Here is a 19,178-nt window from a genome sequence, read left to right as displayed (position 1 = left end):
AGATCCGCAGTCTAATTATGACGAACACATGCTACATACTCTGGACGGTCACTCTTATCACTGGAAGAGTCAGTGAATGAAATAAAGTCGTCCGCTAGTCGATGAGCGAGTCGTCGGGCGTATTTTCCAGTCGTGAGTGCCCCGCGGCGTTAAACACGCGATGACGTTAAGGAAGCAAAGGATTCTGGCCCTGGCGAAGCCATCGGGCCATTAAATGTTGTACGCCTGGTAATTTATGGGGTGCGAGAGAAGAAACGTAACCACCATCTCCGTCCAAAGGTACACATAATGCGACCCGGCGCGTCGCATAAGAGGCATCTCCGCCTCTCTGCAACCCCCTCGCACATCACGCATTTGCATAAAGCTGTACGGAGACCGTCGCCAGGAGGAAAGGGCGCTGGAGATTAAACGCCCGAGATTTCGCCTGGACGTGGCTCTTGCACGCTACTCACGCGGAAAATCCGCCGGAATACAGGTTTATCCATTTAAGACGCAATCCTTCACGCGCGGACTATCAGGTCGTCGCGCGTGAGCTATGTTGCTTTCCTCTTGTATTTTTAAACGATGGACCGCTATCCTTTATTTACGATTATTAATCATTACCATTAGAATACGCTGTAGACCGTTGGGCTATTTTCCCATAAAATGTAATCATAATGGAGAACTCGTAAAACCCACATTGGCTATGAAATTGAAATGTGGGACATGGAAAAACAAAAAGCTACGTAACTAAATTAAAATAAGCATAATCCATTATACTTAGGACTGTGGTCAATGCATCGTGACATGTGCACAATGATGAAATACGCGAAAATCTCTAAATTAGATTGGTTGCTGACGACACAATTCGTATAAGCATTAGGTATAAAACTTGACTGCAGAACTATCCTAACGATCTAATAAGGAACCTTTACAAAGTCAATATGTCCAGAAGATTGCACGAAACGCATCTGAAGGTCTCACCCTAACGTGATTTACTTGACTACTTGAAATGATATATTGAGGATATAGTAAATAAAAATTTGTTCATGATTACAGTGCCTATCAAAATGATAAACCCCCTGACCCCGCAACATTTTTATATTTAGTTCGAATAAATATATTAAATACGTAAGAATAAATATATTTTGGGCATTCTATAGATTGCACATCCTATTTTATGTAAACATAGCGAAAATATTTTGTAAAATATTCCAGAAACATGTGTGTTACTTGTTAGAAAATGTTTAATATAAAATGTATTTATTAATCAAAACACCTCAAACTATTAATAGTAAAATTACACAAGAAATTTATTACTTACTTTTTATAATATGTACTGCCAGATATAACAAAATCATGTATTATTGTACGACTTACAGTTTTTTTCTTAAATTTCCAAAGAAGCCTCTCTTTTTAAACATTTACTCTTGAATGCATCCTCAACGTGCTACTTCTTTGCAGACAGTTGTCTTAAAAAGTCTGATTGTGTAAATACTTTTCTGACCCATTGTATACTTAGTTAATCATATCGATCGTCGACTGCGAACTTACGGGATGACCTTATAAATACTCGGTAAACGTTTCAGCGTTGAAACCGCTTTTCGATTTTGGACCGCTAATTGAAATTTGCGGGCGCCCTTTTGCCACGAGAAAAAGTGGTTGCGCGCTACCAATTACAGCAACGATCACCCGAAAGAAAACCGAATGACGTAGAACCGGGAGCAAGAAGCAATAAATCGCGATACGGACGATTTAAATGGAAGATCGTTCACCGTTACGGCCGAGAGAACGGCCTCGAGGGAACGCCATCGTAACTCGGAATTAGGATGCCACCTTTCTGCTTTCCCGTTTAAAGTATCGTCCCGGAAATCCAGGCAGAAGCGCGTTGCTCGTGGCCGTTCGTGCAGCAGAAGAAGGGCCCAGTGTATTTATAGGAATTTCTCGCGATAAGACTCGAACGCCACGGTGCACTGAGACTAATAAATATAAGTTTGCACGTTTGAAAATGCAAGTCCAAGCGCAAGTTATAATCCTCATATTTCATTAGCATCAATCGCATTTTAATTCTAGCAACGGTGTTTTTAACATTGGTATAATTGTATAATATTCGATGAAACGTGAACGCCTTGTTGTCCAAACAACAGCTCTACTAGATGTTTTTATACAAAACGGATGAATCTCAATTTTTAGGAATAAAAAACATCTAATACTTCGAGCATTTTTAATTGAAATTGTTGGTCGGTGCTCAATTATGATATCGTTACCATTTGCAGTACTACAGTCAAAAACAAAAAGATAGCACACCCTATTAATTTTTATATGTTTGTTGAATAAGGAAGATTAATAGTGTTCAATATATATGTAGACCTAAGTCAGGAGTAAATAAACAAACAATAAGAATTTCCGAAAATAAATTTATATTTCAGCAAAATAGTGTCATTCCCACATAAAAAATAGTAAATCTTTTTCACAAATCGAAAAATTAATATTCTTGACTGGCCAGAGTGATTTAAAAGTTATCGAAAATTGCTAAAGAAACCTTGAGAATACCGTATACGCTAATGGACGACAATTCTAAACTATCAATGACTTAAAACGATGCCTTGTGTAAGAATGGCAACAACTACATAAAAAAATGATTAAAAAATGATGCGATTATCTTAATATAATTTCTTATTATTAAACAAACTTTCTAAATGAACTGTAAATACATGAAAAAATCAACTACAGGAGTTGAAAATGTTCTGGAACTGTTAATACAAATTAATTATTATGTCAGATATATTATGAAAGTATTGTTCTGTCGTTTCAAAGAAATATCTTCTGCCACTTTGTTATAGTTTTATTATCTATATTTACTTAAAAGTATAGTCGTTCTTGTACCTTTCAAGGTTGAGGACCACAGTTATGTGCTACATTGATTAAAGGGCTGATACTCGTTGAAAAATAGTCTACCGTTCACACTAACCCTTCAAGGGTCAAGGAATCACCTAAAAGAATAAGGATTTCAGAATTGTGTACCTGGTATATGTCTAGGCAGAGGTATGCAAAAACAGGTTCAGATTCTTCTTTTATTCATCACTGGTTAGGTAACCTAGTCAAGACCAGATGTTCGCTGGCCGTACAAGGGTAAGTCGGTGTAAATATGACCCCTTCGAACTTCATGTGACTAGACGAGCATAATATGAGCAGCACATCTTATCTCTCGTCTTTCTTGAAAGACAGGTCAAATTCTAAACTTTACGTCTGGAGCGACATTTTTCTTCCTGTTTGGCAAAGTGAATATAAGTTAAAGGGTTGAATAGCGAGCAGCCCTAACCAATTGATTTCATAACTGTAGCAACATCTAGGTAGAATATCTGTAGATGATGACTGGAAGATCAAGACTTGTGGAATTTAAAGATTAATAGAAGATTTCTTCTTCCCTTGGATTATTAGAAATTTAATCTCGTAACGTAGAGACATTTTTTGTTAAAAAATCTATTAAATTTGTAACTTTTGTAATTAAGAAACGATAGAGTCAGTCTCCTTTAACTTTATTTAGGAAATCTCTATTTCTTTCACGTACTATAATACGTGACACATGAAATGTGTGATCTTGTCTTCTCTTTTGAAATATTAATTATTAGGCTTATTTAGTTTCATAGAAAATATTTTAAAAGAGCATTTGTACAAGAAAAATAAGGGTATAAGGATACTTATTATAAAATGATATCATTTTAAAAGATAAACAAGTAAGCCTAAGACTATACCCTAGAAAGCAGAACTTTCGATGTATATGCCTGACTATTATACATATTATCACATTAGAAAAATATATAATATAAAATGTTGATACCTTGTCATAAATATGTTCCTCAATGTCTAAAGATGCATATAAACTATGTACCATTGTGATAAATAATAAATTATATAAATTATTATAACAATTATTTGTACTATTTCATATGACTTGAGTCCTATCTGGACATTTTGAAACGAGATGATTTCGAGAGCGAAGAGTTACTTAACAAACTACAATTTCAATTTCACTTTTATCTTATAGTTCTTAGCATTTTTCATCAACAGATTTGTTTTTTTCATTTCCAGGATGATCTGTCAAAGTTACCAACTTCAAATTACCAGTCTGTCTTAACGAATGTCTCGGCAATTGATAAAAAATTCCCACCACAGTGCCGAAGACAATACTCAGAGGACAGATTCATAGTGCCAAGATGCAAATTCAACGCGGAGGCGTCGCACTACGCCCTAACCAAGAAGAACCCACCCGACCTAGCAAAGGAGAATGAACTCAACGTGTTCGAAGAGGTATAACTATATCATTCCTATAATACATTAGTGTTTTTATACCACTCCGTTGTGTTATTCTTTCAATTAATTCTACTGTTATTTTAATATTCCGAGTTCCGTGACTACAAAACGTTTGTCTTGTGCAAGTAAATGTGGATTTCTTGGCTTAGAGCAATAACATGTAAGCAATTTAAACAAAAATAACTTGAGAAAGAACGTTGTTTAAATTAATTGCTTGTAATAAATATGTAGACAATTTATAGACAACTTTTTCCATTTTGAAACGTGGTGTCCCTCCTTAATACATATTACGTACATACTGTAGTAACCGTACGTTGCAAAATGTAAAATGTAATTCATTTGTAGCTGTTATCTACACTAACTGAATTTACTATAATACATTATGTTTTTTTTAATGCCTAAAATGATAAACGATCATTACTGCTTATGTGGATATGAGGTGAATCACGTATATTGATAGTTTTTATGCCCACCAGGTCCTTCATGCGTATATGTATAATAGGACTTTTCACCAAAATTTAAAAAATTAATTCTGAAAGTAAGATATTAGAGAAAATAAATCTGGAGAAGATACTTGAGTTCTGGTAAGAGCTGTAAAGTGATGATGACTTTTGTACCCATTATAATTTGGAATAATCACTTTTGAATTAGGAAATAGTTACTTAAATAATTCTTGATTACTTTATTTTTAGTAATTATGCAATATCTTTTTTTAATTGCTGAGTAATTCAATTACTTTTTAATAATTACTTATAAATACCCAGAAAGTAGTTATTAAAAAGTAATTGGATTACTGGTGGTGGTTGAATAATTGCAAATGCCATTACATGCGACAGAGTAATTGTAATGGCAATTATTTAGTTATTTGCTCAAAGTAATCATTACCTAGTGGTAATTAAGAATTTACAGCTTTGGTTCTGATAAGGTTTTTACAATATATACTGTGACGACTCTCACATTAAATAGTTTCTAATCATCCCCCAAAAAATTATAACTACATTAAATTTTCACAAAACTTAGTTTGGCAATTAACTTTTTAAGGCGGTAACATTTCTATATCCACTACTGTATATGTACATATATACCTTCCTATTTTATTCTTTTTACATCCCTAAAGCGTTGCTAAAACGTAGATTGAGTACAGTAAAATAGAAAAATAAACGCATGTTTTCTATTTGCAACATTCATATATATTCCAAGAATAATAGAGAAAAAAGTGCGTAAAACTGTGCAATTCCTTCCGAATCGCTCTATCACTATTCTTGAAATTTTAAAAATTCTAAAGGTCTGTGGCCATCGATTGAAAAGTTGGTTTGCAGCTTGAAAAGCGATTAAAGCAGCTGTCATAAGCGTTAAGCGATTTTTGATTGCGCAGCACGCCAGAAATTCTTGAACGGTAGTTGAAACAACGTTCATGCGTCAAGCGTCGAATTAGCATAAAGGCTGTCCGGATGTGGGCACGTATATCTTGTTCGTGTTTATCGATCAGAGCATGTAATCTTCGATAATCGATAGAAATAAGATCGAAATCATGGGGGGGAAGCGGGTTACCGCGAGGAAATTACTGTTCTTAGACGCTGGGAAAATACTTCGAGTTTCACGGAGGGAGGGAAAAAGAAATTATGGATCAATGAATATTCATTAAACGCACCACTTAATCGTATAATAGGGTTTACACGACCAGCAATTTGTGCCTTGATTAGAACTTTAATTTTGCTTCGTCGACATTTAACGAAATTGCACTGGAGATCGTGTTTTCGTTGAAACTTTCTGTTTGCCAAGACTGCGTTTGCCTTCGATTGGCAGATGAAGCAACTTGTAATTAATATATGCTTTGATTTAATGAAAAATTACAAATACTTAAATTTAACGAGGAATGCGAGTTATAATCGTATTGGGTTGTAGCTTAATTATTCACCATTTTAAAATATAAATATATAATATAAAAATATTAATCGCTGTAATTTGGCTGAATGTCACAGAGATTCTTTCAAATTTCGTACAGATGCATAGTAGGATTCACCAATGCCTACTAATCTATCAAAAAGCCGAAAATTTATTACCGTTCATTAACATTTAATTGCAAATGAGTAATTGCCAGCTAACGATGCTTTTTACTGTCACCATTCAAAAGCATTAAAGGAAGTTCGCGGTCGAAACAACTTTCAGTGAGACAATTCTTCCTTAATTTTCGTAGAAGTTTTTCAGAAATTTAGCGTGTAAAATTTACATAGTATAAAGTGAATTTTGAAAAAAAAAATGTCAAACAGGAGGAGCTTCTGAATCTGAAAATTCTGATTTAAATGAATCTTTGTGTGAATGTAATCACAGGAGACCCTTGAAACTTCGCAATGCAAACGTTGTACTCGTCTGGAAGAAAAGGATAATGAAGAGGAACATCATGTTTTCAGGACTATTTGTAAACCAATGACTTTGGACGAATGGATTGTTTCGCAAGAAGAAGATGAGGATATTAACTTTATTAGAAAACGTAAGCAGGATGGAAATAAACCAACTTGGAAAGAAGTTTCAGCTCTTTCTTCTGGAGTGAAGTTTTCCTGGAAAATTTGGGATTCTTTGGAAGTTTACCAAGGCTTGCTACTCCGAAGATGGGAATCTGTGGATAGAAAAGAAGTTAGTAGATTATGTATTGTTCCAAAAGGTAAAGTCGAAGAAGTGCTTCGAGAGTGTTATGACGCACCTTCTGGAGGACATTTTGGAGTAACGAAGACCCTTGCTAAGGTTCGACAGAGATTCTTTTGGATTGATCATCGAAGGGATGTTGAAGAATGGTGTCGCCAGTGTCAGCGCTGTTTGGCGAAGAAGGGCCCCACGGAAAAGGGAAGAGGGTCCCTGAAGGTATATAACGTTGGAGCACCTTTTGAAAGGATAGCGCTCGACGTTGTGGGCCCTTTGCCGAGGTCTTCGTCTGGAAACAGATTTACGCTGGTTGTTGTTGATTATTTTTCGAAATGGCCGGAAGTATTTCCTATACCGAATCAAAAAGCGACGACAATTGCAGGAATTCTTCTGAGAGAGGTGATCAGTCGACATGGAGTTCCCTTAGAGTTACACTCTGATTAGGGTCGGAGTTTCGAATCCACCATCTTCAAGGAATTGATGAAGATACTGGGAATCAAGAAAACAAGGACAACTCCTTTACATCCTGTCGGATGGACTCGTGGAACGAATGATTCGGACCTTATTGCAATACTTGTCTCAGTTTGTTTCAGATCATCAAAGAAATTGGGACAAGTGGATTCCAACGTTTCTACTGGTGTATCGTACATCCAGCCATGAAGTTACCCAAAATAGTCCTTCTATGGTTCTTTTCGGTAGAGAATTGTGTCTTCCACTTGATCTTTTGATAGAAGCTTCATTTGAACAGAAGGAGGAAAATCTCTACATTAAGGAGACACGTGAGAAGATTATTAAAATACATCATTTCGTTCGCCAACGTATGAAATTGTGTTCAGAAAAGATGAAATCACGGTACGATTTACATTCTAACCCTATTTCCTTTATTCCGGGAGAGAAGGTTTGGTTATACAATCCCCGAAGAGTGAAAGGAAAATGTCCAAAGCTTCAGTCCGATTGGGAAGGACCTTACGAAGTGAAAAATCGTCTAAATGAGTTGGTTTATCGGATTACTCGTTTTTCCAAGTCTAAACCGAAGGTTGTTCATGTGAATCGTCTTGCTCGGTACGATTCACGATTAACTTGCTGAGGAGAATGGAAATTGACATCTTCGCCAAAGAAGGGGACACCTCATCGCAGAAGACTAGGGTGTTGAAACACGGGAACACCCGAGAAGTCTTCAAGAAAGAAGCGTGCAAGTCTCAAGAGTCAAGAGTCAAGAGGAAGGGCGAGGAGCCGTCAAAATGTTATTCTTTTTCTTGAAGATGCTTTCAAATTCTGATTGAAAGATAAATAATAGCGTCTGGCTCAAGGTTTTTGAGTGGTTTTTCCTTGAGACGAAGGACAAATGTCGAGACGCTAACTGTCTGTAAAAGGACCACTCAGGTTAATGTTTTGGTTTGTTAGTTGACCTCCTTTGCAGACAGAGCTGTTCGGACTTGTAACAGTCCAAGTTGAATTTGCAGTGGTCGGGACGACCGTTCTGAAGAGTGGGGAGTAGTGTTGCGACAGTATGAAGATGCCGCACTCAGATCTGAGTTACATCGTCGCGATGGTATGAAGATGTTGCGACGATGTGAAGTTGCGGAAACGAGTTCCCGCGCTTCCGATTGCCAGGAAGCGGCAAACTTTTAAAATAGTAGAGAGCGATTCGAGAACTCAAAGAGAGAAGATTATCGTTATATTATCGTTAAATTGTTTAAAAGTTATAGTTTGTTAATAAACTGTATATTTAACTAAAATGAATTCTCGTGCTTCAACCCCCCGGCGCAACAAGTATATTAATGTACACAAAGAACAAATTTTCTTATAATCTTATAGCGTAACATTTATTCTCATATTTAAAGATCTTAATACTATTTCGCAGCCGATTAGCTCGCTATTACTCGCGGTGAAGGATTGTTCGTCTGCAAGAGAGATTGGTGGAATCGAATTTCTTTCGTTTTTTAAAGTTTGATTCCTATAAGCAATTAATTCAACTAAGAAATTGAAGAAATTCTAAAGCCTCTTTTGCAGAACCCTTACTCTGTTTTATGCATCAATCTTAAGCAAACCAGAAACATTGTCATTGAGGGCTATTGAAATTTTACACGCTCACTAGATTACCGTCGTCATAAACAGGACGAAAGTAATTAGCTCCACCCATTCGTAAAGCAGCCTTTATGAAAGAAAACAAAATAGAAGGTTGTGCAAAAAAAAAATGGAAATTCTTATCCAGTCACCGATTCAATCACGCTCCTCTTTTAATCGAATCATCGATATTTACTTTTTACTGCTGAAGCACCTTAACCATATCCTGGCGCCATTGTGACGCGTGGAAAATCGAAAAACAAAGACAACCCGTAATTAAACATAAATCTCAAAATCATCGAATGAACGGAGCTTTAGAATATAATGTCCTCCTTCTAACGTATGTACAACGTTATTATAATATCTAGAAGAAATATAGTTGCAAGACCCACTCGTTCTATGCTACCACGCCTCCATCTCTTTCTCCGCTTACCTTTATAGTATACCTCTATAGTATACCGTGTAAAGTTAATGTTCAAAAATAGTAAAGCATGTCGTTGAATCAGGTTTTACTCCAAAAAGCACATTTCCAGCTGACCATCGTTTAATGTTGAAAACTACTGATGCATTTGATTTCATATTCGCATACAGTTTCCTTATACATGTATATTATTCAAAATATTATTGAAAATTAGAATTTGTTGCATATCTTACTATACTCAATAATTTTAAAACCTTTAATCGCGCACTTTCAGTGAATGTGTTGCTTTCAATTATCAATTCAATTATATTCCTCTTTTAGTTTCCATTACCAGAGTACCTTAACTACCCCACGGCGGCATCTTAACGCGGAGGATAGTCGAAATACAAAGAAAACCCGTAATTAAATGTAAATCAGAAATCTTCAAACAAACGCAGCTTCAGGATATAATTTCCTGCTCATAACGGACAACATTACTATAATATCTCGCAACAGTATGGTAACAAGGTCCGCGTTTCCTCTACCTTCATCCTTTAATCCTTTTTCTCGCACGTCTTCGTAGGCGAGCCTGTCCGCTACCTCCTTGCTTGACATCCGACCAGGCTGCTTTATTTTACTCTTGTATACCTAATGGATCGCTATGAATAGCTTCATTGATGCACGACGTTCCTCGGTGCGATTTATGGCGATAATTGCGTAACACGGCTTACTTTCATAATGAAAGCAGACAAGGAAGTCGGCGAGATAGTTGAAGGATCACAGGATCACGGGAATCGAGGATATAGGTACAGTAATTCTACGCCTCGAAAGTGAGTGCGGACACGGACTTGAAGAAACCGAATATAGGTTAATTCCCTGACATTCTTCTAAAGCAATAACATGTTCGGAACTTTACTTAAATATTATGTGATGTTTCGGTACTTATTTTAGGATTCATAATATTTATTAATATAGTACTCGATGAAATTGAATACGGAATATTCTTTCAATGTTTCTTTTTTATGAAATTAAATATAGACTCTTTGTTTTAGAACAATAAATGTAAATTTTTCTTAGGGCAATAGCATGTACACAATTTAATCAAAATATCGTTTAATTCTAAGCCTGGAAAGCGAATTATATATATGTATGTGCATACAGAGTGAGGCAACTAAACTGTTACAGAACAAAAATGCCTAAACTATCGTGGATACAAAAAATTGTACAGTGAATAGTTAGAATGTTCGAGGTGGCCTATCTTATATGACTGTTGTTTTTTTTTATGGTCCAGGTAATGAGGTTGCATCAGGGTCACTGCAATATTTTTAAATTCAACCACGAGATTTTGTTTAGACATTACGAAAGCTGACGTTGAGACGAATCTATCGACCTAGAATACATGGTCATTCAAGGTTAAATTTATCCATGAATAACCTTCAATCATGCAACAGGTTATTCCATCCACGTTGAAGTACAAAGAAACTTTTAAACGCAGCTACGTCTACTGGCCGAGATCGCCTCAAACTTTGATCGGATTATATTACTTTGATAACGATCTTCATCTTCGCTAAGTTTCATGCGACAACTAAAGTTACAGTTTGCGTACTACCCTTATCACATGTTATTAAACATTCATATCTCTTGTATATTATCACCTCATACGTACAGTCCTTTTCCGTTTGAATCCCGTAATTATTATTAAATACTATTATTATCACATCGTTGAATCTTCTTCTTCGATGAATACGTTATAAACGATCGTTGCGATCAGCAACGATGCCGATCGTTAGTGGTTCCAATTTTTCACGTTTAAAGACCTAATCGATCTAACGTAATTACCCCAGAAGCGATAAATCTGTTTCTAATTAAGCTCGTGACCTCTTGAGAAAATGAAGAAGAATTAACTAGTTATCGCTAACGTACCAGATAAGTCGTGTTTGCGTTCTTGTTCTAGACTCTGTAAAGAAGAGATGATGTGTGAATTAAAGAATTTTTCAAAAGGAATTTTAGTATTTGCTTTCTGATTAGCGCACTCGTGGTTGACACTTACAAGTATGTAAGTATAAGTGTAATGTTATTTTAATATACACAGCGATGAGTAATTGAAACGTAAATGCTAATATGAAATAAATAGAATTATTACTGGACGTTGTGCATCAATTTTTTCTTCAAGGTTTCCTAAAAAAATTTGTAAAAACTTGAAAAATCTACCATCGAATTATTAAAATGGATATGTGTGATAAAAAAAATTTACAGACTTCGTGCACACCCAAGAGTTGAAAAGATTGAAAATCAAGTGACAGGATATCTCACGACTAACTAATAGCGAACCGCCACCTGCGGCACCATACTTAATGATTTCCCGCGACAGGAAATTTTTTTCTCAGAAAACCCCTTCATTGATTTGTGAATCATTAAGAGCCAATTGAAACGGAACATTTTTTTGTTACTACAGTAAAATCTCCGTAAATGAACAAATTTCTATACGATAAATCTACATCGAAGGAGGTGTCAACCTCGAACACATAGTGTTTCATCCTATGGCCGCGTATCGTTCGCTTGACTACTCTAAATCTAATTTCACTTTACATTTTCCACTTTACACTTTATACTTTACACTTTACACTTTACAAGTTCGCAGCCATTAGCTCGATATTACTCGCGACGTGCGATTGTTCGTCACGAATAATACCGATTACCAGGTCTCACCACGTAGAGGTTGCTGCGACTGGAGACCCGGAGATAGAGACCTCGGTGTCCCTAAATGACCGTATAGAATCGAATAATTTAGATAGCATTCTTGCATCTTACTACCTTAATATAAAACCACTTTTTCCAGACTGAATTAAATTAACCGAATTTATCTAACTGTTGGTAAACGATTTAGATGGAAAATCTGCCGTTAACCTGGCGAAAGAAGATGTTCCACGAATTAATGGTGAAAGAAAACGTTATACCAGGGCTAAAACAGAAAGGAGTACTGCATGGCAACCACTTATGCTCGGAAAACAAATTACCTGGGAACTTAGCAGGCTGCAGTAATGACGTGTGGGACGAGGAATACATTGAAGAAGGAACGTGGAAGTCAAAGCCACGAAAGAGACCTCTAATACACTCTATGGACGCCATATTAGAATTGCCTGGAATAGAGAGATCACTACGTAAGAATTTAAATAAATATCTATAATCCAGTCAGATCTTTTCTTCGATAAGCGTATATCTTTTTCGTCCTTCAGCTTTAACGTTGCAAACATTTAGATTCAAGTTTTCTTAAATAGAAAATTCCAACGTTCAATTTTCTCTTTGATTTACGACAAATACTGCTTTCACAATTTTCAAGTGTATAATTTATAATAAAGTATTTTATAGAAATATGTATACTTGTTTTTCTATCTGTAATAAATTTTGATTAATTCAAATGAACGATTACGGAGTATTCAGGAATTTTTATAGTGCATTTTCTGATAAATAATTTTGCATCAGTAGTAAATACGTATAATGTATTTAATTTTCTGTTTGTTGTAAATGTTTGTGCAGTATTACAGAACATTTATAAGTTTCTAGGCACATTTATTCGTCACTTATTTACCTTAATGTTTACGTGGTACTTTTTATAATTGATACATTACTCGGTCAGTCACGTTTACAGAATAACGGATGTATTCACAAGATTTACTCGAATAACGAATAACGACTTTATTCGATCAAGAATTATTCGTTACTCGCAAATAAATGAGTAGCGTTATTCAAATTAGAATAATTTATATAAAAGTTTATTTGTTATTTAAAAGATAAAATGATACATTGTTTCGTTCCACTTTTTATCTGTCAATTTACTTGAATAAAATCCTAAGTGGATAAAGATTATTGGACTCGTTATTCTTAAATAACTTCATTTTACTGTAACTCCCATTCCAATATGGAAGCAGAATTTGCTCAGAAAAGTTAATTCGAAATTTGACTGAAATAAAAGTCTATTTAAAAACCGCCCATCACGGGAAATACTTCATTTTTAAGTTTATTATACTTTTTTATTTTCAAGAATCCGAGTACCGATTAATCGACTGGAGTTCAAGAAACATAATTGCAACGGCGACTTGGGAATCAGTACTATTTTTCGACTCGAGTATGTCTGGTCAATTGAACCCTCTCGATAAGGTGACATCTGGGAACCTATGTGCACTGACCTGGAATCATGCAGGTTTGTTTATCCATATGTAATACCTTGTAATATTATTAGAAGCTGGAGCCAATTAAATATTGCTAAATTGTTAAATAATGATTGAGTTTGAATTTTCATCTACGTATCGGCAACTGTGATACATATTCCTCAATCCAGTGACTTAGATGTATCTCATAATTGTTAGAATAAAATGCTGAAAGATATATTTAGAATTTTGTATATTTATTATAATTTATATTTTTGTAAGATAAAGAATCCTTTCACGCGTTTTGGCAGGCCCAGCGGTCTACGAAAACTACCCAATTAAAAGGCACCGATTTTGATTAACTCTTTACAGAATGATGATACCATTAACAGATGCAAGACATTTTTTTAGTAGCGATGATTCAGTCTAAAGGAGTTACAAAAATCATCAAAATATGATTATTTAATACTCATCTTATAAAAAATATATAATATGTAACAGCATTTGTAAATAAATAATTCCTCGTTGTAAAATTTAAGTGTAGGATTTGAATATAAATTCAGGCCCCGCAAAATTTTGGAACCCTGTCCCGCAAAAGGCCACGCCGGCTTTGACTTCCCTGTATATTGTCAGTCGCTGGTGACTGACATGGCACTGAACGTGTTAATACACAGTTGACACCTGAATGTTTCAGAGATAATTAATTCCAATACATGTAAATATTAATTAAAATATGGATCCACTTGTATTCTCGGTAGGTGACAAGCTGGTCATATGCACGTTGTCGTCCTCCATAAAGGTGATCTGCATACATACCAAAAAAATAATCTGGAGTACCAAGTGTCGGGGCATAGCCAACTGCAATTGCAGGTGTTACGTTCGTTGCGTTTGCTGGTCAAAGGACGACCAACACATTGTCACGTGAGTATTTATTTGGGCGTAGTTGCCGTCGAGTGAACGAGATAAACGAGAATTACATCAATAACTTCTTATCGTTTGCATGCGATAGCAACGGTTTATTACATTCAGATGCTGCTTGATAAACATTATTGATGTAGCTGTTGCGTCCATTTATGGGCCGTGTGTTTGCCTCAAGAAAAATGCCTTAATCAATGCGTTCAGCTGGTTCTACGCTTTGAAAATGGTAATTCGTTGTCAAATTAAATCAGTGCGAATGAAGACTATTCGATTTATCCAAATTCGATTTGTGTCACAGCAGTGGCCCATTATTTCACAATGTTTCATCGAATACGTTATCGGTTGATCCATTTCCCCGTTTATTTGAGCTCAAAACGTTTGATAAATGGATAAGGGAAGAGTTGACAAACTTGTATTAGTTAAATATTTTGTTATTACGTATTAAACTATTTCTCAAGAACAAACTGATTCGTTGAGAGTCTTTAATATTAATTGTTTTCTAAAACGTACCTTATAATTTTCAATATCATACCTCTTTTTAAAGAATCAGAATCATTACAACGTGACTAAGGCGAGGAATTATTTTACTGCCATATACAATGTCTAATAATAACGATTAGATAACGTTTATTTGTATTAATATTGCTCAATAAAGAACAGAATGGCTCTAACTGTAGCTATTATAGAGAATTTCTTTTTAAAATATTGATAAAATATAATTGAATTATGTATCTTTCGAGAAGTTGAAAAAGAAATCAGTTTTTAAAAAATATTATGATGATTTGCTCCCTTGATAAATAAATCTTGTTTCGATTCATTAGGCGATTAAGTTGCACAATGACAAAACTGAAGCTGAAAAATTATTTTATGTCGTTTTCCAGAGGTTGCGCAGGACTAATCTCGGTTTATTTGGCGACGACTGGTAAGCTTATCAACGTGTTACTCGCACACACCACGCCGATATTAAAGCTTGCCTTTTCGGCCAACGGTCGATACCTCGTGTCGTCCTCGATGGACTCGATTCTTCGCATTTATTTGTGGCCAAAACTCAAACCATATTTCGACATTACTTATTACGAACCTATAAAAGTAAGTTAAGTTCGTATATGAAAAATAATTTGTTTGGATACACCGTAAGGAAAAGCATGTCTTGTCTATGATAGAGAATATTGTAAAAGAATTTGACATTTTTAGTAATGTATTTTATTTTATAAATAGAAATATGTATGTTAACACGTGTACGTTTGTATATACACATATAGTAACGTAATATTAAATAATATACAGTAGAACTCCATTTATCTGAACCGATAGGGTGACAACCAGTTTCGAATAACTGAGTACAGCAAAGACTGGATAAATGCAAGAAAATCAGGACCCAACCATTGCATTTATCCAGTCGAGGATAATTCCAAAATTTCATTCTGGCCCCGGCCAAGGGAATTAGAAAGCTTCCTATCTAATCCCTGAACGAAGAAAATGACTTCTGTTAATGAAAAGTACGTAGAAAAATAAGGCATTCCGTTTGTATTCGTGTCTATTACCAATAAAGTTGTGTACAAAAATTCCGGTTTATATTTGAATGGCCCTAGTATAATAAAATGTTCGCATCCTAGTTTGGTTATATAATAGAACGTTCACATAATAGAGGTTCTACTGTACATCCAGAGTTATTAACGATAAATACACCTATTTCAGGCGTTGGCCTGGCACCCCCAAGATGGCGGCTTATTATGCACAGGCGGTGGCTTGGGCGATGCTTCGCTGTCACTCTGGAATATAAACAAGTGTGAGTCACTGAGTTATCGTCTTGTCGAGTTTTACGGTGCCGTAGAGAACTTGGCTTGGAATAAGCTCAGCGGCGAGTTAGTCGTTCACTGGTCCTACTGGTTAAACGAGAGACAATATACCATCATGCCGGTTCTCGCGGGACTCGATCGCTTTGTGGATGCTCTGCCGCTGGAGAGGAATGTTCTGGTCAAGTCCATCATGTGGAACGCAGACCACACGAAATTAGGTACGTGACAATTATTCCGTCTGTTACTGTTTTGTCCTTGAAAAATTCCATTTCGTTGAAGTGTCCGTGTCACGTGTGATCAAATATTCGGACCTTATTCTAATTACCTTCTGTTATTTTTGTGCGGTTAAAGGGTCAGTCTGATGTAGATCTTTAAATATAAGTTAATCTACTCAAACCTGGTGTACATTGTAATGTACATTAACTCTTAGATTTTTAGAAAAATAATTAATAGGTTTAGCACTATTAATGTTTATTTCTATGTATGTATTAATGTACATCTTCTCTATGCATGACTACAATTGGAGCTGCCCTTTGTCGATAGAAACGTACATTTAAATAAACACAAATATCATGACCAGTTGTGAAATACTAAAATTTGATGAAAACTATGCCCAGTCAGTGTTGATTAGTTCTAAAAAATGAAGGTTTTCTTTCATTTGTTATCATTTGCTCGAAAACAAATATGTCTTTAAACAGCCATGCTACGTGACAGGTCACACCGAATCGCTACAGAAGACTTATTAGCATCGAGACAAGACGAGAATTAAAGTAGATTTATATCGCAAAAATTTGAAGTTGTTTACCTTACTAGAGATTATGTTGCACGAATATTCATCATCCTGTACAGTTAATATTCTGGGTGAAATTTGTTTGTTCGTGAACAAACATACTGTTAGTATCTAACACCGTTATATTTGAGTTATCATGTTGTATTTGTCTGTAGTTGACGTAATACTGTTCAAATTTTATTGTGGTTGTCAAAAATTCGTAATCTTTTGATATGAGGGAAGTGATCAAATAAACATGTATCTTTCTTAGCGACGTATGGCTCCGATTTTTTCTCGACCTGGAATTTCTTTGGCAACGAGAATTGTCATCAACAACAGCGTAAACAACGCGAACGCGCAGCAGTTCGAGAGTGTGCAAAAGTCACAGGTTCCAAAGGATTCGGTCGTTTTACCATACGGTAGATCCGCCATGTATAAACAACGAATATTATTCTTCTATTTTGTTATATTTATTTATTTGCTTTGTATTATACGCATGCATATTATCCACTAATTTTTGTACTTTGTCGTCATTATTCTATCGCATTTTGTTTTCGCAGGACGTAAACTTTTTGGTTAGAATATTGTGATATAAAGTACTAATCCTTCTAAATATATTGGTTATTTAATTGCAATTGCGTTTTTTCTTTTCCATTCTTACGTTAGGTTCTTTCATCCCTGTTTCTTCATGTATTGCTTAACACCTGTTAGTCAGAATATTTATTAATCTCTCATAGTGTAAGATGGTATTTTAAAAAGACTAATTTAGGATTTATAACTTAATTATAATTCCTTCAATTAAAACTATATTCAATCAGTATACATATAGTACAGACTTCGGATTACGATTATGTTGTACTTTTCAGAATAATGTCAGAAGATTATAGATCATTGTGCTTAAAATCCTAATTTATCGTAAATATCGTTTACTAAACTTAAGTTTTGAAGTACTCGATATTTTATCCAATATTTAGGAATGTTTCAAGCTAATTTCTTGAATCGATTCAAACAATATTTGTTACTAAAATTTTATTTTCAATGGGAATGGTTTAAAGGGGCCAGTACACTGCAGCAAATTCTTTTCCCAAGGTCTTCTTTCTGGAAATTATTAAGTTATGGTTTTTATCGTTCATTATTGCATACCACATTTTGCATATTGCATATTACATTTGTCCATCGCATCTCGTAGCTGACATTAAAATTCATACATATTGTTAGGAGGTTATCTACACGAACCACCGCATTATCTAGATCAAACGTAATTAACTGAATAAAAAGCTGGCAGGTACAAGATAAATAAAAATAACTAGGCATGGTCTGTACATGAACTTTTAATTACATGTTTCGATACAAAAATAAAACTGATTCAACGCGGTGACTTGAAGTTGATGCTCCGTTAGCTTCATAATTGATTGGACACTGAATCTACATAATTCCTCATAACTAATAAATTAAACTGCGTACATAAGACAGTCATGATGGTTTGGAGAAACTGGTCCGTTCAGGTTTCTAAGCGAGAAAATTGTCTTTCATAGGCGCGGTTCGTATCTTGCATATTTATCGCATTATGCTTTCGCCCGAGAGAAATTTTTTAATAATACCATTAACTCGTGGAACACATTTTGGTGCGAGGACCTGACACTCTCGCATTCTCGCTTCACCGTATCTTGATCCCACACGTTCCGTTGTGACGTCGAATAATTTTCAGCTGTGTACAAAATTACGCGTTGCTTGATGCCGAGAGTCATTTCGTAAAGTGATTATAGAGTGGCAACGATTAAGGACGGTTAATGGTCGAATCGCGGGCAATTTAAATTTTCCCTGGCCCGTTTCGCAGCGGTTTTAGATCGCAAGGAGGATAAGCCGAGGCTTATCACCTGGCAATATGGCGATATGTGTATGTATTATCAACTGGAGATGCCAGGAATTGATCTTCATCCACAGACTGTCTTTAATGTAAAATTTAATATTCTACACAAATCACGAGTCACATTTATCTTGCTTGAACGGCAACGGAATATTGATTTTGCAAACGATATACAGGGTGTCGAAGTTGAATATCTCTCTGTTTTTCATGATATGAAAATTGTTTAGGACATTATTTCTATGATTTTTGAAAAGGATTGCCGTAAAAGAAGAATTCG

At 35.3% G+C, this 19,178-nt stretch overlaps 1 protein-coding gene across 2 annotated transcripts in view; it reads left to right on the top strand.

Moving 5' to 3' along the window:
• The window catches only part of LOC128873425 (protein cortex-like), a 355,555-nt gene extending 337,892 nt beyond the window's left edge, over positions 1 to 17,663 (top strand). Inside the window, exons 2-8 of one of the 2 annotated variants that reach the window (XM_054117008.1) lie at positions 4,072 to 4,290; positions 12,288 to 12,561; positions 13,443 to 13,601; positions 14,307 to 14,469; positions 15,348 to 15,555; positions 16,165 to 16,483; positions 17,306 to 17,663. In XM_054117008.1, the coding sequence (XP_053972983.1) occupies positions 4,072 to 4,290; positions 12,288 to 12,561; positions 13,443 to 13,601; positions 14,307 to 14,469; positions 15,348 to 15,555; positions 16,165 to 16,483; positions 17,306 to 17,457 (1,494 nt within the window). In that variant the 3' untranslated portion in view covers positions 17,458 to 17,663. Of the gene's footprint in view, positions 1 to 4,071; positions 4,291 to 12,287; positions 12,562 to 13,442; positions 13,602 to 14,306; positions 14,470 to 15,347; positions 15,556 to 15,780; positions 15,957 to 16,164; positions 16,484 to 17,305 lie in introns of those variants that run through there. The other variant, XM_054117009.1, reaches the window with a different exon arrangement.
• The last annotated feature ends 1,515 nt before the right edge of the window (positions 17,664 to 19,178 follow it).

This window comes from Hylaeus volcanicus, chromosome 3 (assembly GCF_026283585.1).
Source record: "Hylaeus volcanicus isolate JK05 chromosome 3, UHH_iyHylVolc1.0_haploid, whole genome shotgun sequence".
NCBI lineage: Eukaryota > Metazoa > Arthropoda > Insecta > Hymenoptera > Colletidae > Hylaeus > Hylaeus volcanicus.
The sequence above is the reverse complement of the archived record's forward strand: the minus strand, read 5'-3'. Positions and strand labels throughout refer to the sequence as shown.